The 27,742-nt window shown below is 40.6% G+C and overlaps 2 protein-coding genes across 2 annotated transcripts in view; both read right to left on the bottom strand.

The window, feature by feature from the left end:
* The window catches only part of ano3 (anoctamin 3), a 106,324-nt gene extending 80,599 nt beyond the window's left edge, over nt 1-25,725 (bottom strand). Inside the window, exons 1-7 of the mRNA XM_081356111.1 lie at nt 25,594-25,725; nt 19,180-19,280; nt 19,050-19,094; nt 18,546-18,680; nt 15,564-15,670; nt 4,246-4,301; nt 4,016-4,137 (exon numbers count right to left, since the gene is read on the bottom strand). Of these exons, the coding sequence (XP_081212237.1) occupies nt 4,016-4,137; nt 4,246-4,301; nt 15,564-15,670; nt 18,546-18,680; nt 19,050-19,094; nt 19,180-19,280; nt 25,594-25,719 (692 nt within the window). The 5' untranslated portion in view covers nt 25,720-25,725. The remainder of the gene's footprint in view (nt 1-4,015; nt 4,138-4,245; nt 4,302-15,563; nt 15,671-18,545; nt 18,681-19,049; nt 19,095-19,179; nt 19,281-25,593) is intronic.
* Nucleotides 25,726-26,148: 423 nt separating this feature from the next.
* LOC308684620 (anoctamin-3-like) overlaps nt 26,149-27,742 on the bottom strand; it is a gene marked incomplete at both ends in the record, with an annotated part of 38,347 nt that continues 36,753 nt past the window's right edge. The window contains one exon of the mRNA XM_081355885.1: nt 26,149-26,303. Coding sequence (XP_081212011.1) covers nt 26,149-26,303 — 155 coding nt within the window. The remainder of the gene's footprint in view (nt 26,304-27,742) is intronic.

Below are 27,742 nucleotides of genomic sequence, written 5' to 3'. Positions count from 1 at the left end.
TTTTTCATTATTGTTATTGCTCACAGCGCTGCTGAGACGGTGTTAAAGTAATGATCTGAATAAACTGATATGGGGGCGTTCACAGGTTTGCTTGGATTGCCTCATTCATTTGCGTTTGAATAGTGCGCGCTCTCCGTAGGCGGAGTCACATTACATTTGAATTAGCTCTAATGAGGTCGACTGGAATCGCTCTCTTTTAATACAGATTTCACAACATGAGAATATTTGTTTTTTATATAAATTACTTCATTTAAGAGAAGAGAATTCAAGCTTCATGCCTGTATGTCTGTTTGCCTGTTTGACTGAGTATTCGCTGAGTTATTGTTCATTTTCGGACGCGTTTCAGAATGGACGACACTGGCAGATAGAAGGCAGAACTCGCATCACGTTTATTTTTCTTTATTTGGCAAAAAGCATAACACTTTGTTTTTATTGTGAGTATACACAAAAATAATACACATTTAACAGAATCGATTGATGTATGAAACTTGTTTTGTAAAATCAAAGTCAAAAGAGTATTTTGGGTCTCAATTCAACTCATAAGGAAAAAAGCGAGCAGATCACGCCGGCGTGATCTCCGACCTCTGAGGGTTAAACTAAGAAAACCAAAGAAACTGATGAATACAAAATAAAAGTCCAAAACACAACAGAACGTCTCGGTTACGTATGTAACCCTAATTACCTGAAGAGGGAACGAGACGCTGCGTCGTAACACTGTAGGAACGCCTCTGCGTGATTGCGTCATGAAGCACGTATGAAACCAGTCCAATGGCGTGACGGAATTTCATGTGACATCATCGACCAGGAAACTATAAAGCACACCTGAACCAAACAACGTCAGCTTCTGATCGCCTGAAACAAGTTGATCATGGGCATGCTGGGAGTATGGCAGGGTGACGCAGCGTCTCGTTCCCTCGTCAGGGAACTAGGGTTACATACATAACCGAGATGTTCCCTTTCAAGGGATCTCGAGCTGCGTCGAAACACTGTGGGAGCGCTAATACCCACGCCGCCATAAGAGCAAGTGTCCGTCTGTGTGAAATCAATGCGCATATCTAGGCGAAAGCACCTGCGCCCCTGGATTGGAGCCGAGGTCCAGCAAGTGAAGCCTCAGGAATGTATGTGGTGAGGACTAGCCTGCCGCATCACGAACATCTTGGAGGGAAACTCCTGACAGTAATGCTTTGGAAGCAGCCATACTCCTAGTGGAGTGGGCCCATACAGCCAAAGGTGAAGGCTGACTGGCCAACTAATAAGCAAGTGAGATGGCCTCGACCACCCACTTGCTCATCCTCTGCTTAGATGCCGGGCACCCCTTTGTGGGTACCCCAAAGTAAACGAACAGTGTTCAGACTTTCTCCACAGTTCTGTGGACGTAAGCATCTAAGGCCCTAATTGGGCAGGGCAGATGAGGTTTCTCTAGGTCTGACATCCAGAGGAGGACAGAAGGACTGCAGTACTCTAGGTACTAACAATATTAGTAGGAACCTTAGAAACGTAACCTGGTCTTAGGGTGAAGAAAACCCTTTACCATACCAGGCACGAGGGAGATACCAAAAGTGCTTGAATGTTTCCAATTCTCTTGAGAGGCGAAATAGCGAGGAGAAAGACAGTCTTTAGAGATATTCTCAGAAACTTCCTCAGTGGGCTTGAATGGAGCTAGGGAGAGGCCTTCTAGTACAACAGCCAAGTCCCATGTCGGCACCCTTGTGCGGACTGCTGGCCTCAAAGTGCCACAAAGGAAACGAGTTATTAGTGGGTGTCTCCCCAAAGATACTCCACTCGAAGGGACGTGGCAAGCAGCACATCGTTCTCAACTGTCTCACAATAATGCTCATATTCAGCCCCCTTGAGGGCTGACTGAACATGCTGCACTCCCAAACGAACAACACACAATACACATGTATCCCCACCCATGATGTAGATTTGGTAGGGATGAACACACTATTGAAATGTTGTCCGCTCACCATTATAAAGTTTATATATATATATATATATATATATATATATATATATATATATATATATATATATATATATATATATATATATATATATATATATATATGGTAAATGGACTGCATTTATATAGCGCTTTCACAGACCTATGGCCACCAAAGCGCTTTACATATAGCCACGCAGAGGCGTTCCCACAGTGTTTCGACACAACTCAAGTTCCCTTGAAAGGGAACCATGACAGTGAATTGATATGAATTGCATTTTGTTTTTAAATAGTTTAATAGATTAAAAGACAAAAAAACATTATTGACCCAGATGCACAGGCTAGATACATAGATTAATAGGCAGAAAGGTGACTTAAAAACAGGGACATGTAATTCACTTAAAATATACCGGGTCAGGGCAGTTACATAATTCCACAAATGGAGTGTGACCTTACTCACTAACTGATGAGAAGCTACCAGCAGAGAGTTGCTGTGTCTGCACATCACCATCGCAATTATTTTTCTCTCTCCACTTTAAAAGGAGAGGGCTCTAATCCAGCGTCAATATACGATTTTTATGAACCTGAGATTGCATTTTCTCTCACGTTTGACTACAGCTGTGATTTACACAAGGAAGCTGCGGTCAGCCACACCAACACAGTCCTGCACATATGAATGAGTTAGTGAGATTAAGGGCCCTATCTTGCACCCAGCGCAATTGATTTTGTACACCAACGCATGTATCATTCCTATTTTGCACCCGAAGCACAGCGGACTTTTCCCTCCACAGACGCACGTCAGTAAATTAGGGAATGAATCTGCGCTCCCGGGGACAGTTCAGCGTGAGGAGGCGTGTTCCGGCGCAAACATTCCCTGATGCTATTTTGCAGTTCCAGAAAACAATTCTGCCACAGACCAGGAAAAACCTAGTCTAAAGTCAGTGGCGCGTTGCGCATGTTATTCAGGTGATATTTTAAGGGCGCATGCTTGGCCATAATGTTGCGTGTGCACACCGCGCATACACTTTGCTTATCTCATCTACACAGACGCAGTAGTTGCCAACCATACATAATTACAAGAAAAATATTCCACACGAGTGAAAAAATAGGCATTAATCTAGCTTACACATTTACCCAAATTATTATACGCCTGTTTAACCGAAACTTATTTGGGTGGGTTTCTCCCATCCCCATACAATGTCACTTCTCTGTCTTTTACGGCCCTGACGAGAACGTCGGTCTCCTCGGATGTGAACCGCTCCTGGCGTGCGCCTGGCAAATCCGCCGTTAAAATGGCAATCCGCAATGGAACAAACGCGCCTGCTCTTAAAGGGAATGTGAGATGACGCTCTGATTGGTTTATTTCACGTTACACCCAAACCACACCAATGAATAATGAAGCTACTTCAGACCAACCCATTTTAGATTTGCGTCGGGCGCAAGAGTAATTTATCCCGCATGTATAATAGCAACAGCACCCGAGATCCGCCCACAAAGTTACTTGCGTTTTGCGTTTGATACTTGCGTTTCAGATCGTTAAAATAGGGCCCTAAAGCTGTTTTCACACTGCAAATATTTTCGTTCAGGATTTCACTGCCATTCTGAGTCATCAAGAACCTTTCAGAAACTTTCAGACTTTTTTGAAAAAGCCCCAAACAAACAAACTGGAAGCTGTTGTGAAGACTCAAAAACTTTGCCAGTATATTCTGGACTGGCTATATTCACAGTGCACTTCAATTCAACTGATTAAAATAAATTTTGTACAGACATCATAGTAAATATCCGGTTTATTTACATCAGTGCTTGATTTGTGCATATAAATATATATATATATATATATATATATTCAGTGTCCAAATGTGTCCTTATTCATTTATTTTTCTAAATATATTTTATTTATAATATATTTTATTTATTCATTTATTTATTTAGTAAAAATTTATTCAGACAAAAAAAAAAAAGGTATTTGGATATGCCAAAAAAAAAGAAAAAGTTTCCCAAATTCCTTAAAAATAAAAAGTCATCCATTTGTTAAGACAGCATATTAAATGTGCCCAAAAGTGCCTTTCTTACCGTATGAGGTCTAAAGGCTGGTATTTGTACCAGATTCCCCAGCGTGCCCATCTTTCGTACAAAAGGTGTCTGTGGTTTTGAGCCCCATGGGTTTTAATCGGATGTCTGCTTTTGTAACTTCCCTAAAATGTAAATAGCATAGTTTTCAAAATCACCTAAGAAAACTTCAACAGTAAGAAAATAGAGGTAAAAACTACATTGTGACAGGTAATAAATTTAACTCATTTTACCTCATGTGGAGGAAACGCTGCCTCATATGTGCTGTTGCCAAGTAACCGATTAATGCCTAAAAAATAGATGGAAACAGAAAAACTAGCATGAATTTATTTTTCTTCAATATTGGCTTCAATTTTGCATCTTAGTGCCCAGAATGACAGTTCTGATGTCTTACTGTCTGATGCTTCTATATTGCAAGAATGCAATTCAAGGATTTGCAGAAATAAAATAGCGATGTAAAAAGTCTAGCAACCTTCAAACACACAATGTATAATTTCATATAAAATATTCAGTTGCACCACATTCACCACAAATGAGATGTTTCGACTTCTAAAATGTAACACACATCCTAATGCAACGGTGAGGTTGGGAAATTAACTTTTTCACCCACCAGCCACAGCGACTAGTGAATGCCAGTTCCCTTTTTGAGGGAACTCGCACTACGCTGACAATCGACACATTGGGGAACGCCTTCAGCGTGACACATCTGAAGTCTGTATGGAACTAGTTAAATCTCGATTGGTGTTGCGTCATTACGTCATTCTTAACGGTGATGTGGAAGCTATAATATATATATATAATATATATATATATATATATATATACACTCACCTAAAGGATTATTAGGAACACCATACTAATACTGTGTTTGACCCCCTTTCGCCTTCAGAACTGCCTTAATTCTACGTGGCATTGATTCAACAAGGTGCTGAAAGCATTCTTTAAAAATGTTTGCCCATATTGATAGGATAGCATCTTGCAGTTGATGGAGATATGTGGGATGCACATCCAGGGCACGAAGCTCCCGTTCCACCACATCCCAAAGATGCTCTATTGAGTTGAGATCTGGTGACTGTGGGGGCCATTTTAGTACAGTGAACTCATTGTCATGTTCAAGAAACCAATTTGAAATGATTCGAGCTTTGTGACATGGTGCATTATAATGCTGGAAGTAGCCATCAGAGGATGGGTACATGGTGGTCATAAAGGGATGGACATGGTCAGAAACAATGTTTAGGTAGGCCGTGGCATTTAAACGATTCCCAGTCAAAGTTGCTCTTCTATCAGCTTGTATCAGTCGGCCCATTCTCCTCTGACCTCTAGCATCAACAAGGCATTTTCGCCCACAGGACTGCCACATACTGGATGTTTTTCCCTTTTCACACCATTCTTTGTAAACCCTAGAAATGGTTGTGCGTGAAAATCCCAGTAACTGAGCAGATTGTGAAATACTCTGGCATCAACAACCATGCCACGCTCAAAATTGCTTAAATCACCTTTCTTTCCCATTCTGACATTCAGTTTGGAGTTCAGGAGATTGTCTTGACCAGGACCACACCCCTAAATGCATTGAAGCAACTGCCATGTGATTGGTTGATTAGATAATTGCATTAATGAGAAATTGAACAGGTGTTCCTAATAATCCTTTAGGTGAGTGTGCATATATATATATATATATATATATATATATATATATATATATATAAAGAATATGGCGAGTAAAGAGAAGCAATTTAAGCAGTGTGCGTCCCCTTGCCTGCGTTATTTGAGCGAGGGTGACACATACTCACTCTGTGTTGTTTGTCTGGGAGTGGAACATGCACCGGCAGCGCTCAAGGGTGCTGTCTGTGCAAACTGTGATTTGCTGCCTCTCGGGATGCTCCGCTCCTGCCAGGCCCTGTTATATGAATCAGGCCAGGCTCGCATTCCCCATGGATTGGGACTCGCGTCTGCTGAGGCGGCGCAGCGTCTTCACACATGGGGTTTGCAAATGGAGCTGGTGGATGATGTTGAGACGGCTTTGGCCCTTTCTCAACAATCAGCAGCCAGGTCCATCAGTCACGTTCACCCGCTCTGCGGCTTCTTCCACCCAGGACAAGGACCTGATGCTCAAACTATCTGGCTCCGAGGAGTTAGATATTTTGGGCATCGAGGCAGGAGAGGACTCATCACCTCATTCTCCTGCCTTCGAGGAGCTGCTGGAGGTTGTGACCAGGGCAGTGGCCAAATGAAATATCGAATGGCCATCAGAAAATCAGGAAGCGGCCAAAAAAAAAGCAAGCTAGATGAACGCTTCCTGAAAAACCCTGTCACAGCCTTCATGCCGGAGCCTCCTATTCTTCACTGATCTCCACACCGAGGTGTCGAGATCGTGGAGTAAGTCATTCTTGTCCTGTTTATCGAGCCCCAATGTACATGTATATTTTTATCTATTGTGGGCTCAAAAGAGAACGATATTACTGAACTTCATCGAGCGGCTGACTTGTCTCTCCGTGCTACTAAGGAGATGGTCCATGGCAGCATTAGTAGCTATGGAGAGACACCTGTGGCTGAACCTGTCAGGCATTGGGAAGAAGGACAGGGCTTTCCTCCTCGATGCCCCGCTTTCACCTTCTGGCCTCTTCGGCGAAGCAGTCAATACTGTTGTCGAGAGGTTTCAGGAGGTGAAGCAACAGTCAGCTACATTCAAACAGCTCATTTGACTGCCGTCGTTCCAGTTCTCGTGGGTCTGTTACCAGGGAGCAGTCCCATGAGGCAGCCGCCAGCTCCTCGCACCTGCAACAGCAGAAGGAGAATGTTGCCTCTCATGCCCCCCTACAAAAGGCCTGGGGCCAGAGGTATCCAGCAAACGCAAATGTTATGTATAATAGATCTCAGGGTTTTGAATCAGTCTCTGAGAAGGTTCAGATTCAAGATGCTAACTATACCTATTTTTGTGACAAACCAGTCCTCGGACCTGATCTGACTCATGATAATAGGTATAGTTGGCATCTAGATCTTAAAGACGCGTACTTCCACATATCCATCCTTCCCCATCACAGAAAGTTTCTGAGGTTCACTTTTGGGGGAAAGGTGTACCAATATCAGGTTCTTCCATTCAGCCTAGTATTGTCACCTCACACCTTCACGAAATGCATGGATGCTGCTCTAGCTCCACTGAGAGCTCAGGGCATTTGTATTCTGAATTACATCAACGACTGACACATTCTGGTATAGTCACAGGTGATGGCGATTCAACATTAAGATGTTGTTCTGCACCATCTGAAATTCCTGGGGTTGAGACTCAATGTCAAGAAAAGTTCACTAATTCCTCTACAGAGAATGACATTCCTGGGGGTAGTGTGGGACTCAGTTATGATGCGGGCACAGTTGTCTCCTGCTTGTATAAACACCATCATGACTACAGTCACCAGTATCAAGCTATGCCAGGCCATCAGTGTCAAACATTTTCAAAGGGTTCTGGGTCTTCTGGCAGCAGCATCCAACGTGATACCTTTTGGCCTGCTGTACATGAGGGCCCTGCAGTGGTGGCTCAGGACCAGAGGGTTTTCCCCAAGGGGGAACCCATTTCGCACGATCAAAGTAACGCGCAGGTGCCTTCGTTCTTTGGTCATGTGGAAGAAACCATGGTTCCTGTCCCAAGGCCCTGTGTTGGGAGCACCGTGTCAAAGAAAAATAGTGACCATGGATGCATCCCTCACAGGCTGGGGAGCGGTCATGGAGGGCCGCTACACAAGGGGTCAATGGAAGGACCACCATCTCTCGTGGCACATCAATTTCCTGGAGATGTTGGCAGTATTTCTGGCTCTCAGACATTTCCTTCAGGACCTCAGAGGCCATCATGTTCTAGTGTGAACAGACAATACGTCCCAGGGCAAACTATTCTCAATCAGAGCAATGTTTATTCCTGCGGACAAAAATGTGGTGGCAGACATCCTGTCGAGGCAGGGGCTGAGGCCCGAGGAATGGAGACTCTATCCAGAGACGGTAGAGTTGATATGGAGGAAGTTCGGTCAGGCGGAAGTGGATGTGTTCGCCTCTCACGAGAACACGCACTGTCCGCTCTGGTTTTCCCTCATGCATCCAGCTTCCTTGGGACTGGACACCATGGTGCAGGAGTGGCAGAGGCCCACAATTACTCTGTTCCCAGGGGTTCTAGAGAGGATCCAGCAGCACGGGTCAGTTTGCTCCTAGTAGCCCCGTACTGACCAGCCCAAGTATGGTTTTATGGTTTTCAGACATCATAGCTCTTCTAGCAGGCCCTCTGTGGCAAATTCCGATCAGGAGGGACCTTCTTTCTCAGGCCGGGGTCACAATATATCACCCTCATCCAGAGCTGTGGCAGCTTTGGGTCTGGCCCCTGAGGGGGACTAACTCATAAATGCTGGTCTCTCAACTGAGGTTGTTGTGACCATCCTAAACTCTAGAGCCCTCTCCACAAGGAAACTGTATGCATTAAAATGGAATGTATTCACTTTATGGTGCAGAGAACATCAGTTGGACCCAGTTAACTGCCCAGTGGCTTCAGTGCTGGAGTTCCTCCAGAATTGCTTCTCTGACAGGCTCTCCCAGTCCACGCTTAAGGTCTATCTGGCGGCCATAGCTGCCTTCCACACGCTTCTAGGGGTGGGCACTATGGGGAGACACCCACTTATAGTATGTTTCCTTCGTGGAGCTAGGAGGATGAGGCCTGTCGTCCAGACCAGGGTCCCCACGTGGGACCTAGCTGTGGTTCTTGAAGGGCTATCCCTGGCACCCTTCGAACCCTTGGATGAGGTGTCTGAGAAATTTGTAAACCTGAAGGTAGCCGTTCTGCTAGCTATTACGTCCCTAAAGAGAATGGGGGACCTGCGGGCGCTATCTGTTACTCCCTCTTGCCTCAAGTTCACTCCTGGCAGAGTGAGAGCCATTCTCCACCCTAGACCTGGCTGTGACTAAGGTGCCTTCAAATGTGGCACGGTCTGTGATCATGCAGGCATTTCATACTTCACCGCACGTGTCAGCTGACCAAGCTAAGCTACATCTATTATGCCCGTTCCGAGCTCTGGAGGCCTATGTACACAGGTCCTCGAGCTGGAGGAAGTCAGACCAGTTGCTTATGTGTTTTGGGTCACCTAAGAAGGGTTTGCCTTGCCTCTAAACAAACTATTAGCAGATGAATAGTAGAGGCTACTTCTTCAGCATACGAGATGCACGGTTTGCCTTTGCCTCTCCTGATAATAGCCCACTCATCTAGAGGAGTGGCATCCTCTTAAGCCCTGCTAGCAGGGGTCTCCCTCCAAGAGGTCTGTGATGCCCCTGGCTGGGCCTCCCCACACATCTTCATAAAACATTATAAACTGGTTCTGCCCTCTACACCAGATTCACAAGGTCTCTCGTCTTGAGTGTGCCAGATTGCTTCACACCAGGGCGGATACTAATCAGTGTGGCGCAGTGGGCATTTCGTTCCCCAATGTGTTGATTCTCTACGCAGCGCGAGTTCTCTCGAAAGGGAACGTCTCGTGTAGACTGTAACCCTTGTTCCTTAGACGCTGCATCCCTTGGCCACACTTCCTGCGCTCCTGAGAACGACTTGCTTCGACCTATCAGAGGTGAGTCAGAAGAGTCACGCTGAAGCCGTTTCCCAATGTGTCGATTCTCGATTCTTCTCAGGGAACGTTTTATGTATTTATTTACTTATTATGAAGCTCAGATATACACTGTAGTAAGATAGGGTAATATTTCCCTTAATAACACATGCATCTTCATCATCCAGCACATAGTAAACTTGTACATAAAAATGTTACAATTTATTCTGTGTGGTTACTAAGGTGTTTGGAGTGACTTGTCGCATCCTCCAGTGTATGTTTTTATGTGTTTTGGTTTTTATGTGCTAAGAAATAAAATCACATTGTTTTTCAATAAATTGTGTATCAGTATGCATCTGACTGGATTTATTTTGTGATTTTACTACTTGATTAGCTTGACCTGCTGCTAACGTAACATCAATCCCACTTCCTGTTTATAGCAGGAAACTCATTTACAGATAGATAACAGCAGAAATGGGAGCTTGCTTTCAATATGCTGCTGCAAGTGAGAGCCTGGTAAGCTGTGAGCTTCAGCAATGTGATTAAGCTTACATCAAATAGCTGCAAGCAGAAATGGATGGAAAATGGCCCAAAATTGTCACAATAAATTAATTTAGCTAAAGCTATTTTAATGAGAAATATCCACAATACTAAGTTGCTAACAAGTGGATACTAATTTAATAATAAAAAAGTAGAAATAACACTGCAGAGTTTCTGTAACAACAGTGGCGAATATGGAATCAATATGGGATTCTTAAAATTTTGACTTTAGTCATGGAATTAAAAAATAAAATATTTTTACCAAGTCCACTAACAGATATTCACAATAAATAAAATGTCCATTATGCAATTACCTTACTAAAAGTTGTAAGTTTATTTGATTTCAACAGTTACAGTGCATATGAAAAGCATTTTCTTTATAAATATAAGCAATTCTATAAGTCTTTTGTAGTTTGAATGCTTTAAGATTCATACAGTAGAGGTTTACAGTATACAGCATGTGTGTTTCAATCAAGCGCTACTGAACATTTAAACAAACAACCATTCAGTAATGCTTGTGAGATATAATACATTTTTTACAACAAGAACCTGCAATAGTTTCTTGTCAAAGGCCAATTTTTCTTATATGAAATGGAAATATAGGAAATATATGTCCATAGTGACTGGCAGATAAGGCAAAATAACCCATTTGGGAGGTTGCAGTGTTAATTTCCCACCTTGGTTATGGTGCAAAAACACATGTATGAAAACAGAAAAAAAGCTAAATCTTGCTTTAATATCAATTTAATATTGAGCATTTGTCTAATTAAATTGCCTAGTTCTGTCTCTATACTGTAAGTCTGTCTAAAACACATCGGATGCGGACAAAAGATTTACTAAACAGGTCAATTTATTAGCGTGAGACCGCAATTCCATAAAAGTGCAGATGGAGTTTAAAGTTCCGCCGGTGATCTGACCATGTTCAAATTAAAGAATATACCAAGAGCTGCACAAATTAGCATAGAGCAAACCAAAAAGCAGAGTCGATGATAATCAGTTGCAGGGGGTAATCTATTAACAACAAACGATATGTTCGGAAAATGTCTTTCTCTGGCATTCCAAATAAATGAGTCCTATCAAGCTGTTCTATCTGTTCTCTGAGGTGCCTCCTCCTAGCTGAAACTATCGCAGCATGTCAAGCGCAACAACTTGTTGAGACATGCTTTTTTTAGCGTTAAATAATGGCGCAAATTCAACTAAATTGACTACCGCAATCCTTAGTAAATCAGATTGCATGATTTATTTAGATACTCTCCATAAAATTACCTTTGCATCGCTGCGTGTCTTTAGTAAGTCTTGACAATTTTTTAAACGTCAAAAGGGGGTTTACGTTGGACCAAGCTCTAGGCCCCATAACTCACTAAATGGATGAATCTCGAAAACAGTTTAGAACATGTCCAGGTCATATTCAGATATCCAAAAAATAAATTAATAAAAAACAAATAAATAAAAGGTAATTTTCCCAGTCGCTAAACTGCATAAAAACCTTTCTTTCTATATATTAAAATAATTGCAACTCAAATCAAAATATTAAATATTTATGCCAGAAATGCACAAAAAGAAAAATCACATTCTCAAGAAAAAAAAAAAAAAAAAATCAAAATATTGTATATTCCACTGGTAGCATGTCATAAAATGTTTTTGTTTTTTTTTGTTTTTTGCACAGTGGTGAAATCTGACCTGGACATTTCAAATTTGTGAGATTCTACCCAAAACGGCATTAAAAATCACTCATTGTCACTTTTTCTCTCAATCTCTTTGTCTTGCTGATGTTACTTTTAGAGATGTGATGATATTTGGGCATCCCTGTGTGCCCATACAACAGAGAATGTACAGTACTGTACGCACCTTCCCATGAACTCCCTGACTGGCCCATGAAGAGCCGCTCGTGATGGCCATAATAATTAAGCAGATACAGACAACACAACGGAGGAGCTGCAGAGAGACGGAGACCGTGTAACCAGCAGAGACATGCAAATACACGCTCACACATAGGACCATGGGGGACACTGACTGACGGGGACAGTTTCAGTATCTGTGATGTTTATATAATGTGATTAGTGCTGATCATAATGAATGGAGTTTTAAGGCTTGATGAGTATGTGGTGAAGGACTGGAATACTAAAAAGAAAAATGGATTTATACAAATGGGTGGATGAAGAAATGGCCATTTCTTTATAGACAAAATGGTATAAAATGCTCAGGAGCCATCCTTCACCGATGACTCAATTGTCGTCTCACAAGTTATGTGGGAAAAGTTATACTAGGAATGACTAGGAATAGTTGAAAAAAAAGAAGAAAAAAAAGAAACTTTTACCATTGTTTACCTGTGTTTTTCAAAATATTACTTTGGTTATCTTATACAGACAGTGATGTAATTTTATACGTATGCCTACTGTGTAAAAATTGTAAAAATGTGTTTTATTTAAAACAAAGTGTTTTATGCATCGCTTTTAGAGTAAGATCATTCTTAATTTAATCAATGAAACTGGTTTATAATAGCATGATAGGGCCATAATGAGTCAAATGAACCACACTTTTGAAACTGTCATTTTGTTTTTTTGTCTTTAAACATGAAATATTAAGTCCTCGTTCTTTGTAAGTGAATGGAAAAGAGCAAACTGGTTTGGAATGACTTCTGAGCGAGAAAATGATGACAGAAGGCTCATCTTTGGTTGAAATTTTCATAAGCATCTTCAGAAGCCTGAAATAAATGTGGTGAATGTGAAGTTCACCAAAAAATGTAAGTTCTGTCATCATTTACTCACCCAAATGTCATTCCAAACCTGTATTTTCTCTTTTTATCCTGTAGAACATAAAAGAAGATATGAAATTGTAGTGTTGTAGAATACAAGACCGGTCTTAAGAAAAGGAAAAGGTAAAAACCTTTTTTGCTAGATGCCCTAATATCGCCATCTGGCCTGTTTGGCAAGGCGATACCTTGGCAAAGGTTTAAGGCGGCTAAGAAAAAAAATGACAGCATTTCAGCAGTTTATCCCTCACCATGTCCAAGGGCCGGAGGCCTCAATCAGACAGCCTCGGCCTGGCCCTAGCTAAGGCCAGTGTGGCTGCCCATATTCCCCCCCACAAGGACTGGGGGCCTGGGCACCACACACAGTCTCAGCCATTTAGGGCGAAGACAGGTCTGAGAAACCATCGTTGCCTTTCGGGAACCTGGGGAAATAGAAGTCCCGACACCTCGGCTGTTGGGGGCATCGTTTGGGGCATTTTAAGGCTATTCTATCTTTACCCTTGACCCGAGATTTGGAACCTGCGGGCTGGCCCCTGAGAGTGAACAGCTCATAGATTCGGGTCTCTCAAGCAGGATTATTGAGAACATTTGTAACCCTAGATCTCCCTCTACAAGGAGTCATATCCCCTGAAGTGGCATCTCTTTGCATTGTGGTTCGATCAGCGCCATTTGGACCCAGTCCACTGCCCGGTTGGTTCAATGCTAGAGTTCCTGCAGGAGCGTCTTTCATCAGGGCTGTTACCTGTGGGTGTTTCGGCTTGCCACGTTCACCTCCCACGTCTTCTGTAGGAGCTTCTGTGTCTTCTTCGACCTTTCATCTTTTCATCATTCTCCCTTTACCATTTGAACTCACCGGAGCAGGAGAGGCTTTACCATTTGTATCCAGTCAGGGCCCTTAAAGGTGATGATACACAGGAACTTTTAGAGCAATGTTGCTGGGCAATGGGCACTTTCCCATTAAGAATGGGCAACAAATTTATATCTGAATAATTTAGATCGGTCGTGGGCCCTGTGTCTCACCTGGTTCCCCGTTGACGGCAACATTGCTCAAAAAGTTGCCAAGTGTATCATCACCTTTAGGAATTATGTTGACCACCCGGGCTTGTAGTGTAAATCTAATAAACTGTTGGTCTGTTTGGAAGGCGCAGCAAAGGTTTTGCTGCCACCAAGCAGTGTTTGTCACACAGTATTACTGATGCGATTTCTTTTGCCAATGAGGCATGCGGTCTGGCTTTTGCATCAGAGCTCACTATACTCGGAGTATGGCTTTTTCTAAGGTGCTATCCAAGGGTGCATATTTGCAGGATGTTTGTGCTGTGGCAGGGCAGCCTCTCCACACACATTCATAGGGTTTTACAGCAGGGATATGGATTAAATCCTAGACTTCCAGGTCCTGTTGGGTTAATCTATTTTGCTTGCCCACAGGATCTGTGCTTGTACATACTTTTAACAATCTTTTTAGGCAGGCATTTTTCAGTATGGTGGCGAGGGTATTAATGTTCCCATAGCATCAGCAACCATGGCACAGCATTGAGTTGTCTCAGGTTACGCATGATGGGAACGCTCCCTGAGGATGGAACGAGACACTGCGTTGCTGTGCCATACTTTATGCATGCCTGCGCAGCTTCTTCAAGTAAACAGAATCTGGGAATTCCATGACGTAGGTGCACTCTTATGGTCTTGATGACGCTTCTACGCTCAATCACCTGACCACTGCCAGCCAATAGAATTGCCATGATTTTCCATGTGCTTCAGACACTGGCACACACTGAAGGCGTTCCCATAGGGTCAACAACCATGATGCAGCAGCGTCTTGTTCCCTTCTCAGGGAACCAAGTTACATACGTAACCTGAGAAGTTTTTATTAAATGTTTGTATTGTGAGCCTCATATTGAGTACAAAACATGCATTACTGACCAAGCATATTATATGGAGACAGATTTCTTTTAACAAAGAGCTGGTTGGCTATTACCTTGCTTCATTTGATTAAAACTCTCAGGTTTAATAAAGCCAGATTTGTTAACAATGTCTCATTTGCTGCCGATGTTTTGAGTTCACTAGGACATTAAACTGAGCTGCAGTCGCATGATTGAGCAGGATTTATGGGGGATTTAGAGTTCTATCTATCTATATTTATATCTATAGATTTATATCTATCTATCTATCTATCTATCTATCTATCTATCTATCTATCTATCTATCTATCTATCTATCTATCTATCTATCTATCTATCTATCTATCTATCTATCTATCTATCTATCTATCTATCTATCTATCTATCTATCTATCTATCTATCTATCTATCTATCTATCTATCTATCTATCATTTGACCACCTTGTGACATCATTTTCTTGGGAATTAAGTGATGGAATTAAGTGATTATTTTTATTTTTATTATTATTATTATGTCATGACGAAAATGATGTCACAATGCAATATGATCTGAAGCTGTTTGTATGAGCCAAACGGGGAAAAAAAACTTAACATAAATTATTTGCAATTTAACCAATTTTGTAAATGACTATTGTCTTTTTAATACAAATTACTGAATAAAAAGATGATGTGTGAGAGGACATGGTATATCATTGTGTATATGATATAGATGGATAATAGAGACTGGAGCGAGGAAAAATATGTGCATGACATGTTAGATGAAGATGGTTTCAGGGGTGATTAAGCTGACCTCTTACCCATCTTAGACTTCCCGTCCTCATACTTTGTGCGCTGTAGTACATGATGTACTATTCTGCTTCTGGTTGAGTTTGAGAAAAATGTCTCTCTGTTGTTGATGGTAAAGCTAAAAGAAAATAAAGTACATTGTTTTAATACACAAATGTGTAGTAGGTTGCATGCATTCATCTACTTGACTGAATAGAGTAAAGATTACTACGCTACAGCAGCCTAGAGATCACAACTCAGATATTTAGTATGTCAGTGTAAATATCAAATTAGAGAGGATTGCAGCTGAGCTGACCCAACACATAAAGCTCAGAGCAGATTGTGTGGATTACTTCCAGCTGTCTCAGTATACAGACAAAAAATTATACATTAAAGAATGGCTTCTTTTCCTTGGTGAATCTCATAGAACCTACTGTATCAAGAACATGTTCAGGTCATGTTGCACCTCAAAATCAAAAGTAAGGAATCAGAATCAGAATGAGTTGCACTTTATTTTATGGTACGTGCACTTACATGTACTTATGGTGTACTTACCTAAGAAAATACTCGGTTATATAAGGTAACTACATGGGTTATGGTTGGATTTAGTGGTAGGATCAGGGTTTAGTACCTAGTTATTACCTAGTTATTGCAATTACTATATTAAGTACATACTATGTACATGGGGAACAGGACTGTAAAATAAAGTGCTAGCAAATTTTGCTTTAAGAACACAAAGCCTATTTTATGACCATTAAGTATAATTTTAGCAAATTAAGATACATTTATTTGCAAATTAAGATATATTCATTTACAAATTAACGGCAGATCTACAAGAAATACAATGATATAGAAATGGCTGGCGAGATAGAATTTGCAAGATAACGTATTTATAGCAATAATAAATAGTATGTGTATTTTCTTAGTTTCTCTTTTACAGACAGCAGAACCGATAACGTCTGAGCTTATCGATACAGCGGTCTTTCGTAATTCATCCCTGGGGCCCATTTAACACCGGGTTGCAGTACCCATCCCTAGTCAAGAGGCCCCAAGCCCATTTGCCCAGCCAGGCCGAGTCAAGAGATCCCAAAACCATTGATCCAGGAGGGCCCGAATCAGGAGCCCCCAAGTCCAATGGTCCCAGAAAGCCCCATTCTGATGGTCCCAAGTTAAGTGGTCTTGGAGGACCCAAGTCAGGAGGGCTCAAATCCATTGGTCTAGCAGATTTAGAAGCTCCTGAAACTGGAGGACCCATCTCTGATGGTCCCAAGTCCAGCAGTCCCTGGTGGTCAAAGTTCTAGTGGTCTTGCCAATTGCTGACGCTGCCCACACTGCTGAGAGCGACCGTTAGATAAAAATGTGCTGTAGACAGTCCTCTCAGTAACAAAATAAACACACAATAAAATTGAGAAAACCGCAAGCATAAAAAAAAAAGCATAAGAAAAGCATATGATCATAGCAATGTGGATATGTTTGCACAAGCTCTGTAATTCGGCACACTAGTAAATTCACGTCACGTTTATATAGCACTTTATACAATAGATTGCTTAAAACCAAGCAGCTTTACCGTATTAAACATGAAAAACAGTGTCAGTGTCTCGTTTCATCAGAAGTGAAGAAGAACTTAATTTTCTACTATAAAGCAGCTCCTCCAGTGTGTTCATGTTTTCACTTACAGACGGCTTATCACAACGGACTGATGAGGAAAAATGAACTAGAAAAGATTTCCACGTGAAAGAAGGCGGAGCCTCCGTGCACAAGCGAACTTTTTCGGAAATTTGAAATCCAACTTTTGGAAACTGTTCTTCGTATCAAATTAATGAAAGTTTAAACGTGCTACGTTCTGTAGTTTTATGTTTGTTCTGAGAATAGAATTGACTTTCTTTTCCTCACTGGAATTCCTCCACAACTTGTAACATTCTAAAACAACATTCGGAAGCAATAAATACTACATTAAGGCAATACTAAGATAGCATTCTATGCATGCCAGTCAATCATCATTAGAGTGCCACCCTCAGGCTGAATAACTCAAGGACGTTAGACCTCTGCCAAAAGTGTGTCTGCATGTGTTAGAATAGAAAGCTTTTAGAAGCTTTAGAAATAATTAGAAAGCTATTAGAATATAAAGCTTACAAAATGTTTAATCATACACTAGCGCTAAGATCCAGAATCTGCCCTACCTAAATTTATGGTCAGAAAAAAAAAAAAAAAGTAACACTAAGTTAAAGCTAAATAGAACCATAACCCTAATCCTAAAAATGACAACAGTTCAAAACTACTTGAACTTAACTTAAAATGAAAATGAAAAATAAAACTATAAAAATTCAAAAATACAATTGTAAATAAAATCTATGTTAATAAATTCTATAAATAATACTGTTTTCTATAATGCAAAAATATATATATTCCTTGAAACCTTCATGAGATTCTCCCTTTTGCTGCTGTCAAAACTCCTGTATAATGATATTCTGCAGAAAGTTTATTTTAGATATTTTTATGATCTATTATTTGTTTAAAGTTTTGAAAAGAAAGATTAAACCCTGCTTGCCCAATTCCAACATTTCTGTGCACACAAAACCTCTATCCAACCTCAAATAAACCCTTACTAATAGCACCTCCTTAACAAAACACTAGTTTACCCGAGGAAACAGTCAGTTATGAGGTCATGCATTTAAAATGATCTCTGATCTGTAAAGAGGATGTCAGCAAGCAGTGACTTCAGTGCATTCACAAATAGTCATCAAGTTCAAGTACATCAAGTACATGATCTAAAGTGCTTCCATCATGAAAGGGTCAGCTGAGGCTGAATTCCATTCATTGGTTGATGAAGGTTGCAGAATTGTGGTTTCAGCTATCTAATTACCGTATCATATTTCCAGAAAGCAAAAGGTGTCATGTAATTGCATCTGTTCTATTAATAAAGTAGGCCTGTTCTGTCATAAAGTAGGCCTATATGAGATTATTCGAGAAAACATGAGATTTGATTATAACAAGGTCATGAAAGAGGAACATACTGGTGCACTCTGGCCCTGCTGAAGGGGGCGGTGTAGCAATCAGTTTCCTCCAGATCTGGTAATGCCTCCTTATCCAGTTTCATAGGGTTCTTGGGTAGCCAGCTTTTCAACTGACGAAATCTCAGCTGAAATTGACTATAGAGATACATGTGCATTTGTCAAAAAAAGTGTTATTGTCTCCAATATTAAAAAAACAGCAGGTAGTTTAATAGTAGTTTCTCCATTTCAAACTTAAAGTCCCTTCTAGAGTTTTCTTTTCTTATGCAAATTAAAACAAGCCTGATTTAGTCCCTGAGACACACAACAAATATCAAGCTAATTAACTTAATAAAATCTTTATTCCCCACAGCTACAGTTTGACTCAAATTAAAATTCACGTAAATGAACAAAATAGAAGTACTGAATGAGTTTTTGACTATAACGCAAATAAAATGAAATAATTAACTCCCAACCATATTTGTGGAAAGTAACACAGAACAGTAAGAACTACCAGCATTATCTTACCTTCCCATATTTTTTTTCTTCCAGTCTGTGAAGTAACACTTTTTCCTGTAAAATACATATATATAATATAATCACATTGAATTTACTTACAGTATGAAGTTTAGCACAGTACAATGACAATGAGCTCTACCTGAAGGGCATTCTAATGTTCATTTGCTCTGCATATTTACACAGCGTGTCCCATGGTGCATGGATCTTCACAAACAGGATATCACTGTTGGTTAATGAGGGCTGTCAAAGTGAAAGACAAATCATTATCAGCATATTATAAACATAGGCATATAATTAAGATGTATTGGTTTTATAATATTTATTGGATTATTTAGTTAGTTAGATGGTTAGTAGCAGACTCTGCTCAAAAAGAGGGTACCAAATATTGTCTGAAAGTTTTTTGTTTTGTTTTTTTTGTAAAAGAGGCATTTAACCTTCAGAAAATGCTGATTGTCAAATATGAATTTATAAAATTGGTTTTATTTTCTATTAAACTTATATGAGATGTTAATTTAATTTTTGCATCTGAATACATTTTAAAACTCTGATTTGTGTAATTAAGTAAACACCTACATTCAATAGATAAAATTTATGAAATTCAATATAAATATTAATAATTAAAAAGGGTTGTAAGTTACTGGTGTCAGGGTTATATTTAGTTCTGTTTAGATTCATTGTGTTTTGTTTTTGTTTTCGCTGTTCCCATTTTGCCTGTGTTTCTGGTATAGTTTCCATAGTTACTAATTAGTTCCTCACCTGTTCTTAGTTCTGCTGATTACTCTGTCTGTGTATGACATAATCGCACGACGAAGAATTAACTAGAATGACCTTTAATCAGGAATACATTGGAAACGCAACCACAATAACCGACAAAAGAATTTAACTGAACAGAGAGTATATATGCACAGGATGATCATGAACTAAATAAGATACAGCTTGATAGATGATAATTAATCACAGAAACAAACAGGGACATAATCAGAGACCAAGAAAACCAAAACTAAACAGCAGGGAGACAGGAACTAAAACAAAAAAGAAAGGAAATATCAGAATAAGAATCTATAACCGTAACTGTACTCCCCACTCCCGGAAGGCACGTCCTCTCGCCGTAATTGATAGCTCGAGTGTGGAGGGAGGGGGCTTTGGAGGAGGGCATGGAGCTGGTGATGGACAGAAAGGAGGAGGAGTCATGGAGAGAGACACCACTGTGGAGCTAACGGTGGGAGGAGCCAGGGTGGGGCTTTGGCTGAATGCCCTGGCTGAACCCGGAGACCGACTGACAGAGGCGGAACCAGGGTGGGTAGAGGCCCAAGGTGGAGCTGCTGGCTCGTGGGACCGAGGCAGAGATGGGGGCTCGGCAGACCAGGCAAAGATGGAGGGAGTGAGTACAACTGGGAAGCCAGAGGGAAGGAGAAGCCCAATGGAGCAGAAGGGGTGGAGGGTTGAGGTGGATCCGGAGACCCGGAAGTCTGTGGCGGACACAGAGGAACAACTAACTGAGGCTAAGCTGGAGGGACGAGGGGGCTTATTTATTAAAGACTGTCTCTGTTACTGTATATTTTCCTATCATCGTGCGTTCATTACAACCACCAAACGTGACAACCGGGTACCAGATTCCCATGGCATTTGGATCTCATATTATTTAGAACGAGAACTTTTGCATTTGTGATTAACATTGAAAAGTAGCTAGTTTTAAACACATCTAATGTCTGTACAACCACTTAAAATTCTTTCATTAGATTCTCTCCCCTCGTTGCGTGTATCTCAAAAATGTAAATGTATTTATAAGAAATATAATTTGATAAATACAAATAAACATTTGGTTCCAAACTAGCAAGCCCTTAATCAACAACCAACTCACTTGTTACCTAAAGGTACACTATGTAACTTTTTTTGTTCAAAATTAACAAAATTTATATAATGAGTCAATATATCATTAATCCTTCCAATATGTGTTTTTGTCTTTCACTGATTCACTATGATAAGTGTTTATATTTTAGACCTAGCAGGATGGTTTTCATGGGAAATTGCATACAGTACGTGCGTCACGTGCCTCGTCATATCCATAAATAGAGAAAAGATGCTCTGGCAATTTTGACACATGGTGTGGGAGTGCCATAGTTTAGTTGTCACAATGAGTGAGAAAGGTTATGCCATGGAGCACGCTAAATCTAAAACAGATTATTGAACAGATAATGCCCCTAGAGGGCCAAAAATCACATAGTGTACCTTTAAGTGTAACTATAGTGGTAACATGGTTCTGAGCCTTTTTTTTTATCAGAACAAATACAAATAATAAAAAAGAAAAAAATAATTACTTTGACATCCGGGGGTCAACATTTCCTGAAGGTTAAGCCCCTCATTTCACTATTACCCTGTTGTCAAAACATATTTAGACTCCATATGTGAAAACTGGCAGAACTAGGAAAAGCTAATATTGTTAGCAAGTTTGGAAAAAGTTATGTTCTGACATTACAAGCACACCTACAGAAGAGATGTAGAGGTAAAAAAAAAAAATAGTGCCAGAGTTATGATCAGTATAAAAATAGTATGACAGATCTGGGAGAAAAAAAGTAGGTTTGATAAAGTAAAGTTCAGGTGTTCAGCTACTAATATAGAACACTGGTTACCAAAGAAACCACACAAGACACACAAACTTGTAATAATGAACACAGTCCGATGACGTCAAATGGAGCGCCTGAGCTTACAAAAGGGCGTCTGGATTACACGTCATCAGTTCTTTAGAGCGATGAGAATCAAGCGTTTGCACAGAGTGCATTCGGATCTTGAGGGAGCTGAATGCATTCATTGTGATAAGTTCGCTGTGGGAAACTCCACCCTTGCTTGACTCTCTCTTAAGGGATGAGAGTCAAGCTTCTACACCTCGTGGTTCCGAGGCGGCAGGGTGGGATTGATCATGGGGAACTTGGGCTTCTCCTGCTAGCTCTGTTGCTCTCATGTTGGTTCATAAAACCGCTCTGTGGCTGTTTCTGACCTGGTTGAGAGCAAATGTTACTAAAACGCCTCCTCCGCTGCCCCACATATAAGTCTGTGAGCCTTTTATCCCTCCCAGATAGTATCAAGAACATGGAGGAATCTGTATTCAGCTCCTATATTGTCTCCCATGTAGTCGAACCATTTGCATGTGGAGGGGCTGTGTGAGCAGCAATATGTGAGGGTGCCCCAGTTGAAGAGTTGCTTGCGAGCTCTCTAGCCTAGTGCTGCAACCTCTATGAATGCTCCCGTCTTGGTAGAGCGAGCATGTTTGGTTCTGGAGAGAGCTGAATGCACTCACTGTCACAGTGAGGGAGCTCCCCTCCCGCTTGACTCTTTTCTTGTGGGGTGAGAGTCAAGTGTTTGTACCTCGTGGATCACGTCTTGTGAAGCAGCACATTGGCTTCTCTCGTGGGGTTGCAGGTGGGAAGATTTGAGGCAGATGTTATCGAATGAGTCGCCTACTCTGCTTTACCACCTTGAGGCTCATGGCAAGGCATAAGCGGCGAGGAGGGTGTTGGGACACAGATGCTGCGGGGATACCAGGCCTACCCATTGAGTGGTAATATCTACTGAGGCAGCCCTAAAAAAAGCTGTGTAAGCCACACATATAGCCATCTGTGCCACAAAGCACACGGATGGTGCATGGGGTCAATGGCTACTAGGCATCTGTGATAAGGAGAAAGAGAAACCTTTCTCTTTTATGCTCTGACCTGTGATGTGGTCGTAGAGAAGATACAGAAGCGAGGTCTCAGCATTCAGGAAATATATCCCTCTCTGGCGGTCCGTGAGGGTTGAAGGAGTAGGGTTTAGCAGAGAGGGAGGAAACATATTTATTTCTCCCCTGTGATGTAAGGTGTGCTAAAGGCCACTGAAGGTTTTGGGGCCTATCGGGGCCCTCCACATAACATGGCCTATCGGGACCCTCCACATAACATGGCCTATCGTGGTCAACAGGTAAGACTGACTATTATTGTTTATTGTACACCGGCCTATCGCTGCCCTTCTCAAAATTGACCTACTGTGGCTTTTCAAGTTACACCATAGTCTTTGTGTGTTAATCTGCCTAACGTGGAAACTCATGCCCATAGCTTATACACTCATTTGTTAATAAATATGTATTATTATTCCTTAATTTGTCATATGATTAATCTATTTTAGGAATTCCAATTAAGAGAAGCCTCAGCTGGTGGGTATCAATTCGAATTTAATTTGGGGGGTAGGCTCTGTCCCTGCCTTCATCTTCAGGCAAGACCTGCCGAATCTGCATCAATCTGTAATCTGCACAATTTGAACTAAGAACTATGACAAAGAGATTTTCTATACAACTAGACATGAATCATTGTAGCATACTACCATCTGTTAATACTTTATGGAATAAATACCATGTAAACTTTCACCTGTCCTCTGAGTCTTTCTGGTAGAAATTATAGGTTTAGTACAGTATAAGTTCTACCAGGAAGACTCTAATGCCACATCATTCATTCATTCATGATTATTTGGTCTGGCCAATCACTGTTTGAACATTGGAGTATATAAGTACTGAATTCTCTCTTTTACGTTCGCAGTTGATGGCGCTGACATTCCCCTCCATCCTCCCCACAACCACTAGGTTGTTCCCTGTCCATCCGTCAGGGTTAGGCTTCGCCCCTGCCTTTTTGTCTCTTGACTGATAGCCATTAGTTTTGTTCTAAAACCTAGTAAGCACCATGTAGGCACCAATGCAAAATTGCTACATGAAGGCTATTCCAAAATGTAGTTAGCAACAATATGTATTTATTAGGTTTGTTAGAATATTGCAGTTACCGTAGCAACATGCTAACATCAGACTCTATTAGAATCAATTATGAGTCAGGTTTCCTGTCTTCACATCACATTAGGAGAGACAGAGCGGCTGTCTGTGAAGAGTTTTACTTCTGAGGTTCCATTTCAGACAGGAAGCATTAAAAGTCAACATCCTGCAGACAGCAGACAGTAAGACTTTGGAGAATTTTCTACTGGAATTCAAAACTGATCAAAAGAAATGGGAGCTCTAGCGCAAGTTCTACTCCAATCACCACTCGACAACTTTACAGTTTTTCTCAGTCGCTTTGGTGCATTTCTCACATCACTATTTACATTTGCACAACAGTTAGTTCAACCTCCACAACATTTAGTCATTTGTGCACATCATAGTAGCAGTTTCTCATTCCTTCCAACAAATTGCAAATGCTTTTGGACAAGCATCAAATGCTTTCATACAACTCTCTGCTGTTTTATAACATTATCATTTGCTTATGTCATGTCAGTCAAAATTAACTATACTTGTGAATGCTGAATAGTCATTCCATATAAAACTAATAGTCCTTATTTCATTGCTTGAGTCATTACATACAAAAATGTTGAACTAGTTGTCAAAATCTGTCATAAAAAAAAAATAAAAAAATAAAAAAAAATCCTGAAAAAGTCTCCTAAATTGAACAATTTGCAATTGAGCAAGAGATTATATTCGCTGTGATGTAGATTAAATTATGTGACCAGACAGAGAGGAACGTCTGGATGTGCATGAATGATTACAGTCCTATGTATGTTGTATGTTCAGTTCCAATACAGTATATAGGCCTACTGCAATATTGTTTACAGTTGTGCACAGCTTTACCCAAAGGGAGTTTATGTTTGTTGTAAATAATGGTGTATTTTTTCTTTTGCACAATGCTGTGAACAAATTAGAATTGCAAAGAGCATATGCAGTAAAAATGTGAAACATACATATATTCAGTGTCTTGTACTCAGTTACCTCATAAATACAGTAATGTGTAACTTTACTGTATTTTTTCAAATGGCTGTGCAAATAGTATTTAGTGCTGTATTGAGCATTTTCAGGTAGTGTCACCAAGATCTGACTTTTATCATTGGAAAACATTTACAGAGTAAACTGTCATAATGAAAACATGACTAAGCCATTTGACTATCTTGTCCATAAACGATGGTGTCAGGACTTTTTATTTTGATGACACTGACACTTTCATTGACATAAATACTTGCTTTTGAGGAATGAGCTATCCATTTTGAGCAAGTGACACGCTTTTGCAGGTTATCAACTAGGTTTTGCAGTTTGTACTAATTGTTTTGAGAACTGCATTAACTGTTGTGCAAATGTAAATAGTGTTATGAGAAATGCACCAAAGCGACCGAGAAAAACTGTAAGCCCGGTTAACATCCATTACTACGTTCGCAGAAACTGACGCCGGTGTTCACCCCCATCCTCCCTAGCACCACCAGGTTCGTCCCTGTCCATCCATCTGGGGTAGGCTCCGCCCCTGCCTTCATCTTCAGGCAGGAACTGCAAGTGTCTTCTACCCTCCGGATTTGGATTATGGACGGGGCCTACGCCAAAGAACTTTAACATTTCATTTTGCATACAAACTGTTAAATAAATTGTATTCATACGTTCTCTTGCCTCCCGAGTCTTTCTGGTAGAACTGATGGTTCTATGTTCTTTCCTTAAAGACGATAAGAGTCAATCCAAACAAATGATGTTAAAATACAACAGTCATCTAGTTAAAATATTGTTCTATACCTCCTTCTCCAGCATTAGACCTTCCGCCCGCAGGTTCCTCTCAAACGTGCACCTCTTCTCCACCTGAAGGCTGGATTTCTTATATACCAAGATATAGTCGATACGCTTCTTCCCATCTCTAAACATCAATCCTGAGGGGTTTTCTAAATTGTTCCCCTGAAAACAATCAGAACATGTCTTTATTTCATTAGATTTTATAAGAAAATATGAATCAATAGAACTGTTCAGATTTAATCTTTAAACCCTCAGAAATGTCAAAAATCACTTTTGAGGTAGAACTGTCATTTATGTTGCAGAAAATAAAAACGTGAAAGGCTTATTACGACACATATTTTGTACTCCTAGATCAAAAACCAATTTTTTTTTAACCCCACTAGAATTTCCAGAGGAATTCAGATTTTTAGCTGTTGCCCTACAAACTGACGTCTATATTCATCATTTAACTAATGACTATGATGACATGCTTTTTACATTTTCAGAAAATTCTATACTCAAGATTTAATTCATAATCAAGCATGGATTTGGAAGAATAGGTTGGTAGCATCTTAGTAGTTGCTACCAAGAAGGGAGATGTTGTACCCGTATGGATTCTGTGCGGGCCTCTAGCTTTCCTCTGGACACCGGCTTCTGCTGGACGTGGTGCGTTTCATCTGTTTTAGGAGCAAAATCCCCCGCCTCCCTCTCTTCCATATAGACATCCTGACCTGTGTCTGTTAAAGAGTGAAACACTGGGTTCTGTGAGAATAACTAAATGAAATGGAGATGAATACAGATGTGCATCTGGTGCATAAAAAAAAAAAACATTTAGAAATGTTTTATTTATTGTTTTGTGCATTTTAATGAATATTAATATTAAAGCTGCAGTCTGCAGTTTTTCCTCTCTGTCGCCATCTCTGTTCGGAATCTGCAATTGCAGTTATTCGCGGAATTATCAACTTTTCGCGGGTTGTGGTTCGGCACAGCACAGCACGGATGAATCCAATGTTTTGAGGAGAATGTGCGGCTGTCAGTCGCCGCTCCGGTGTGGATACTGGCATTCGGAATCAAAGATTCTACTTTTGGAAGTATGACCAACATAAGAATTTTCACTTACATCCATTTCAGTAACATCCACTTTTGTTCTGACCACCTAAGGGGAAAAAAGCATTGCAGTAAACCGTGCTGATTAAATCTAATGATCGCTTATCATATCACCTCAAATGAAATTTTTTTTTTGAAAATTGTTAATGTTAAAGGGTTAGTTCGCCCAAAAATGAAAATTCTGTCAGTAATTACTCACCCTCATGTTGTTCCAACCCCGTAAGACCTTCGTTCATCTTCGGAACACAAATTAAGATATTTTTGATTAAATCTGAGAGCTGTCTCACTCCTCCACAGGCTTCTAAGGGACTGAAACTTGCTGGCCCAGAAAATGTATTAAAGACATCGTTAATATAGTCCAAGTGACTCCAGTGGCTCAATCTTAAGTTTATAAAGTGACGAGAATACTTTTTGTGCGCAAAAACAAACAAAAATAATGACTTTAATCCACTTTTCATTTCCTTCTCTCTGGGCCTCGAGTCTTTTCACGTAGTGTTTAAGCGTAGCGCTTCTGTGTTGCACGTCACCACGTATCACACATGACCAGCGTCGGCCAATAGTGAGCCTACGTGGTGACGTGCAACACAGAAGCGCTACGCTTAAACACTACGTGAAAAGACTCGAGGCCCAGAGAGAAGGAAATGAAAAGTGGATTAAAGTCGTTATTTTTGTTTATTTTTGCACACAAAAAGTATTATCGTCGCTTTATAAACTTAAGATTGAGCCACTGGAGTCACTTGGACCTTATTAACGATGTCTTTAATACATTTTCTGGGCCAGCAAGTTTCAGTCCCTTAGAAGCCTATGGAGGAGTGAGACAACTCTCAGATTTAATCAAAAATATATTTTTTTCGGAATTTGTGTTCCGAAGATGAACGAAGGTCTTACGGGGTTGGAACAACATGAGGGTGAGTAATTACTGACAGAATTTTCATTTTTGGGTGAACTAACCCTTTAACAACATCAGCATTGCGTAACTACATTTAATGCCCTTCCGATATTTATCCTTGTATTCGCATGGGCCGGTTGCAGTCTCTTTTTTTCTGTAGCCACTATGAAGTCCGAAGTC

The sequence above is a fragment of the Scardinius erythrophthalmus genome, assembly GCF_964197995.2.
Source record: "Scardinius erythrophthalmus genome assembly, chromosome: 24".
Taxonomy (NCBI): domain Eukaryota; kingdom Metazoa; phylum Chordata; class Actinopteri; order Cypriniformes; family Leuciscidae; genus Scardinius; species Scardinius erythrophthalmus.
This window is presented reverse-complemented; position numbering and strand designations above follow the sequence as displayed.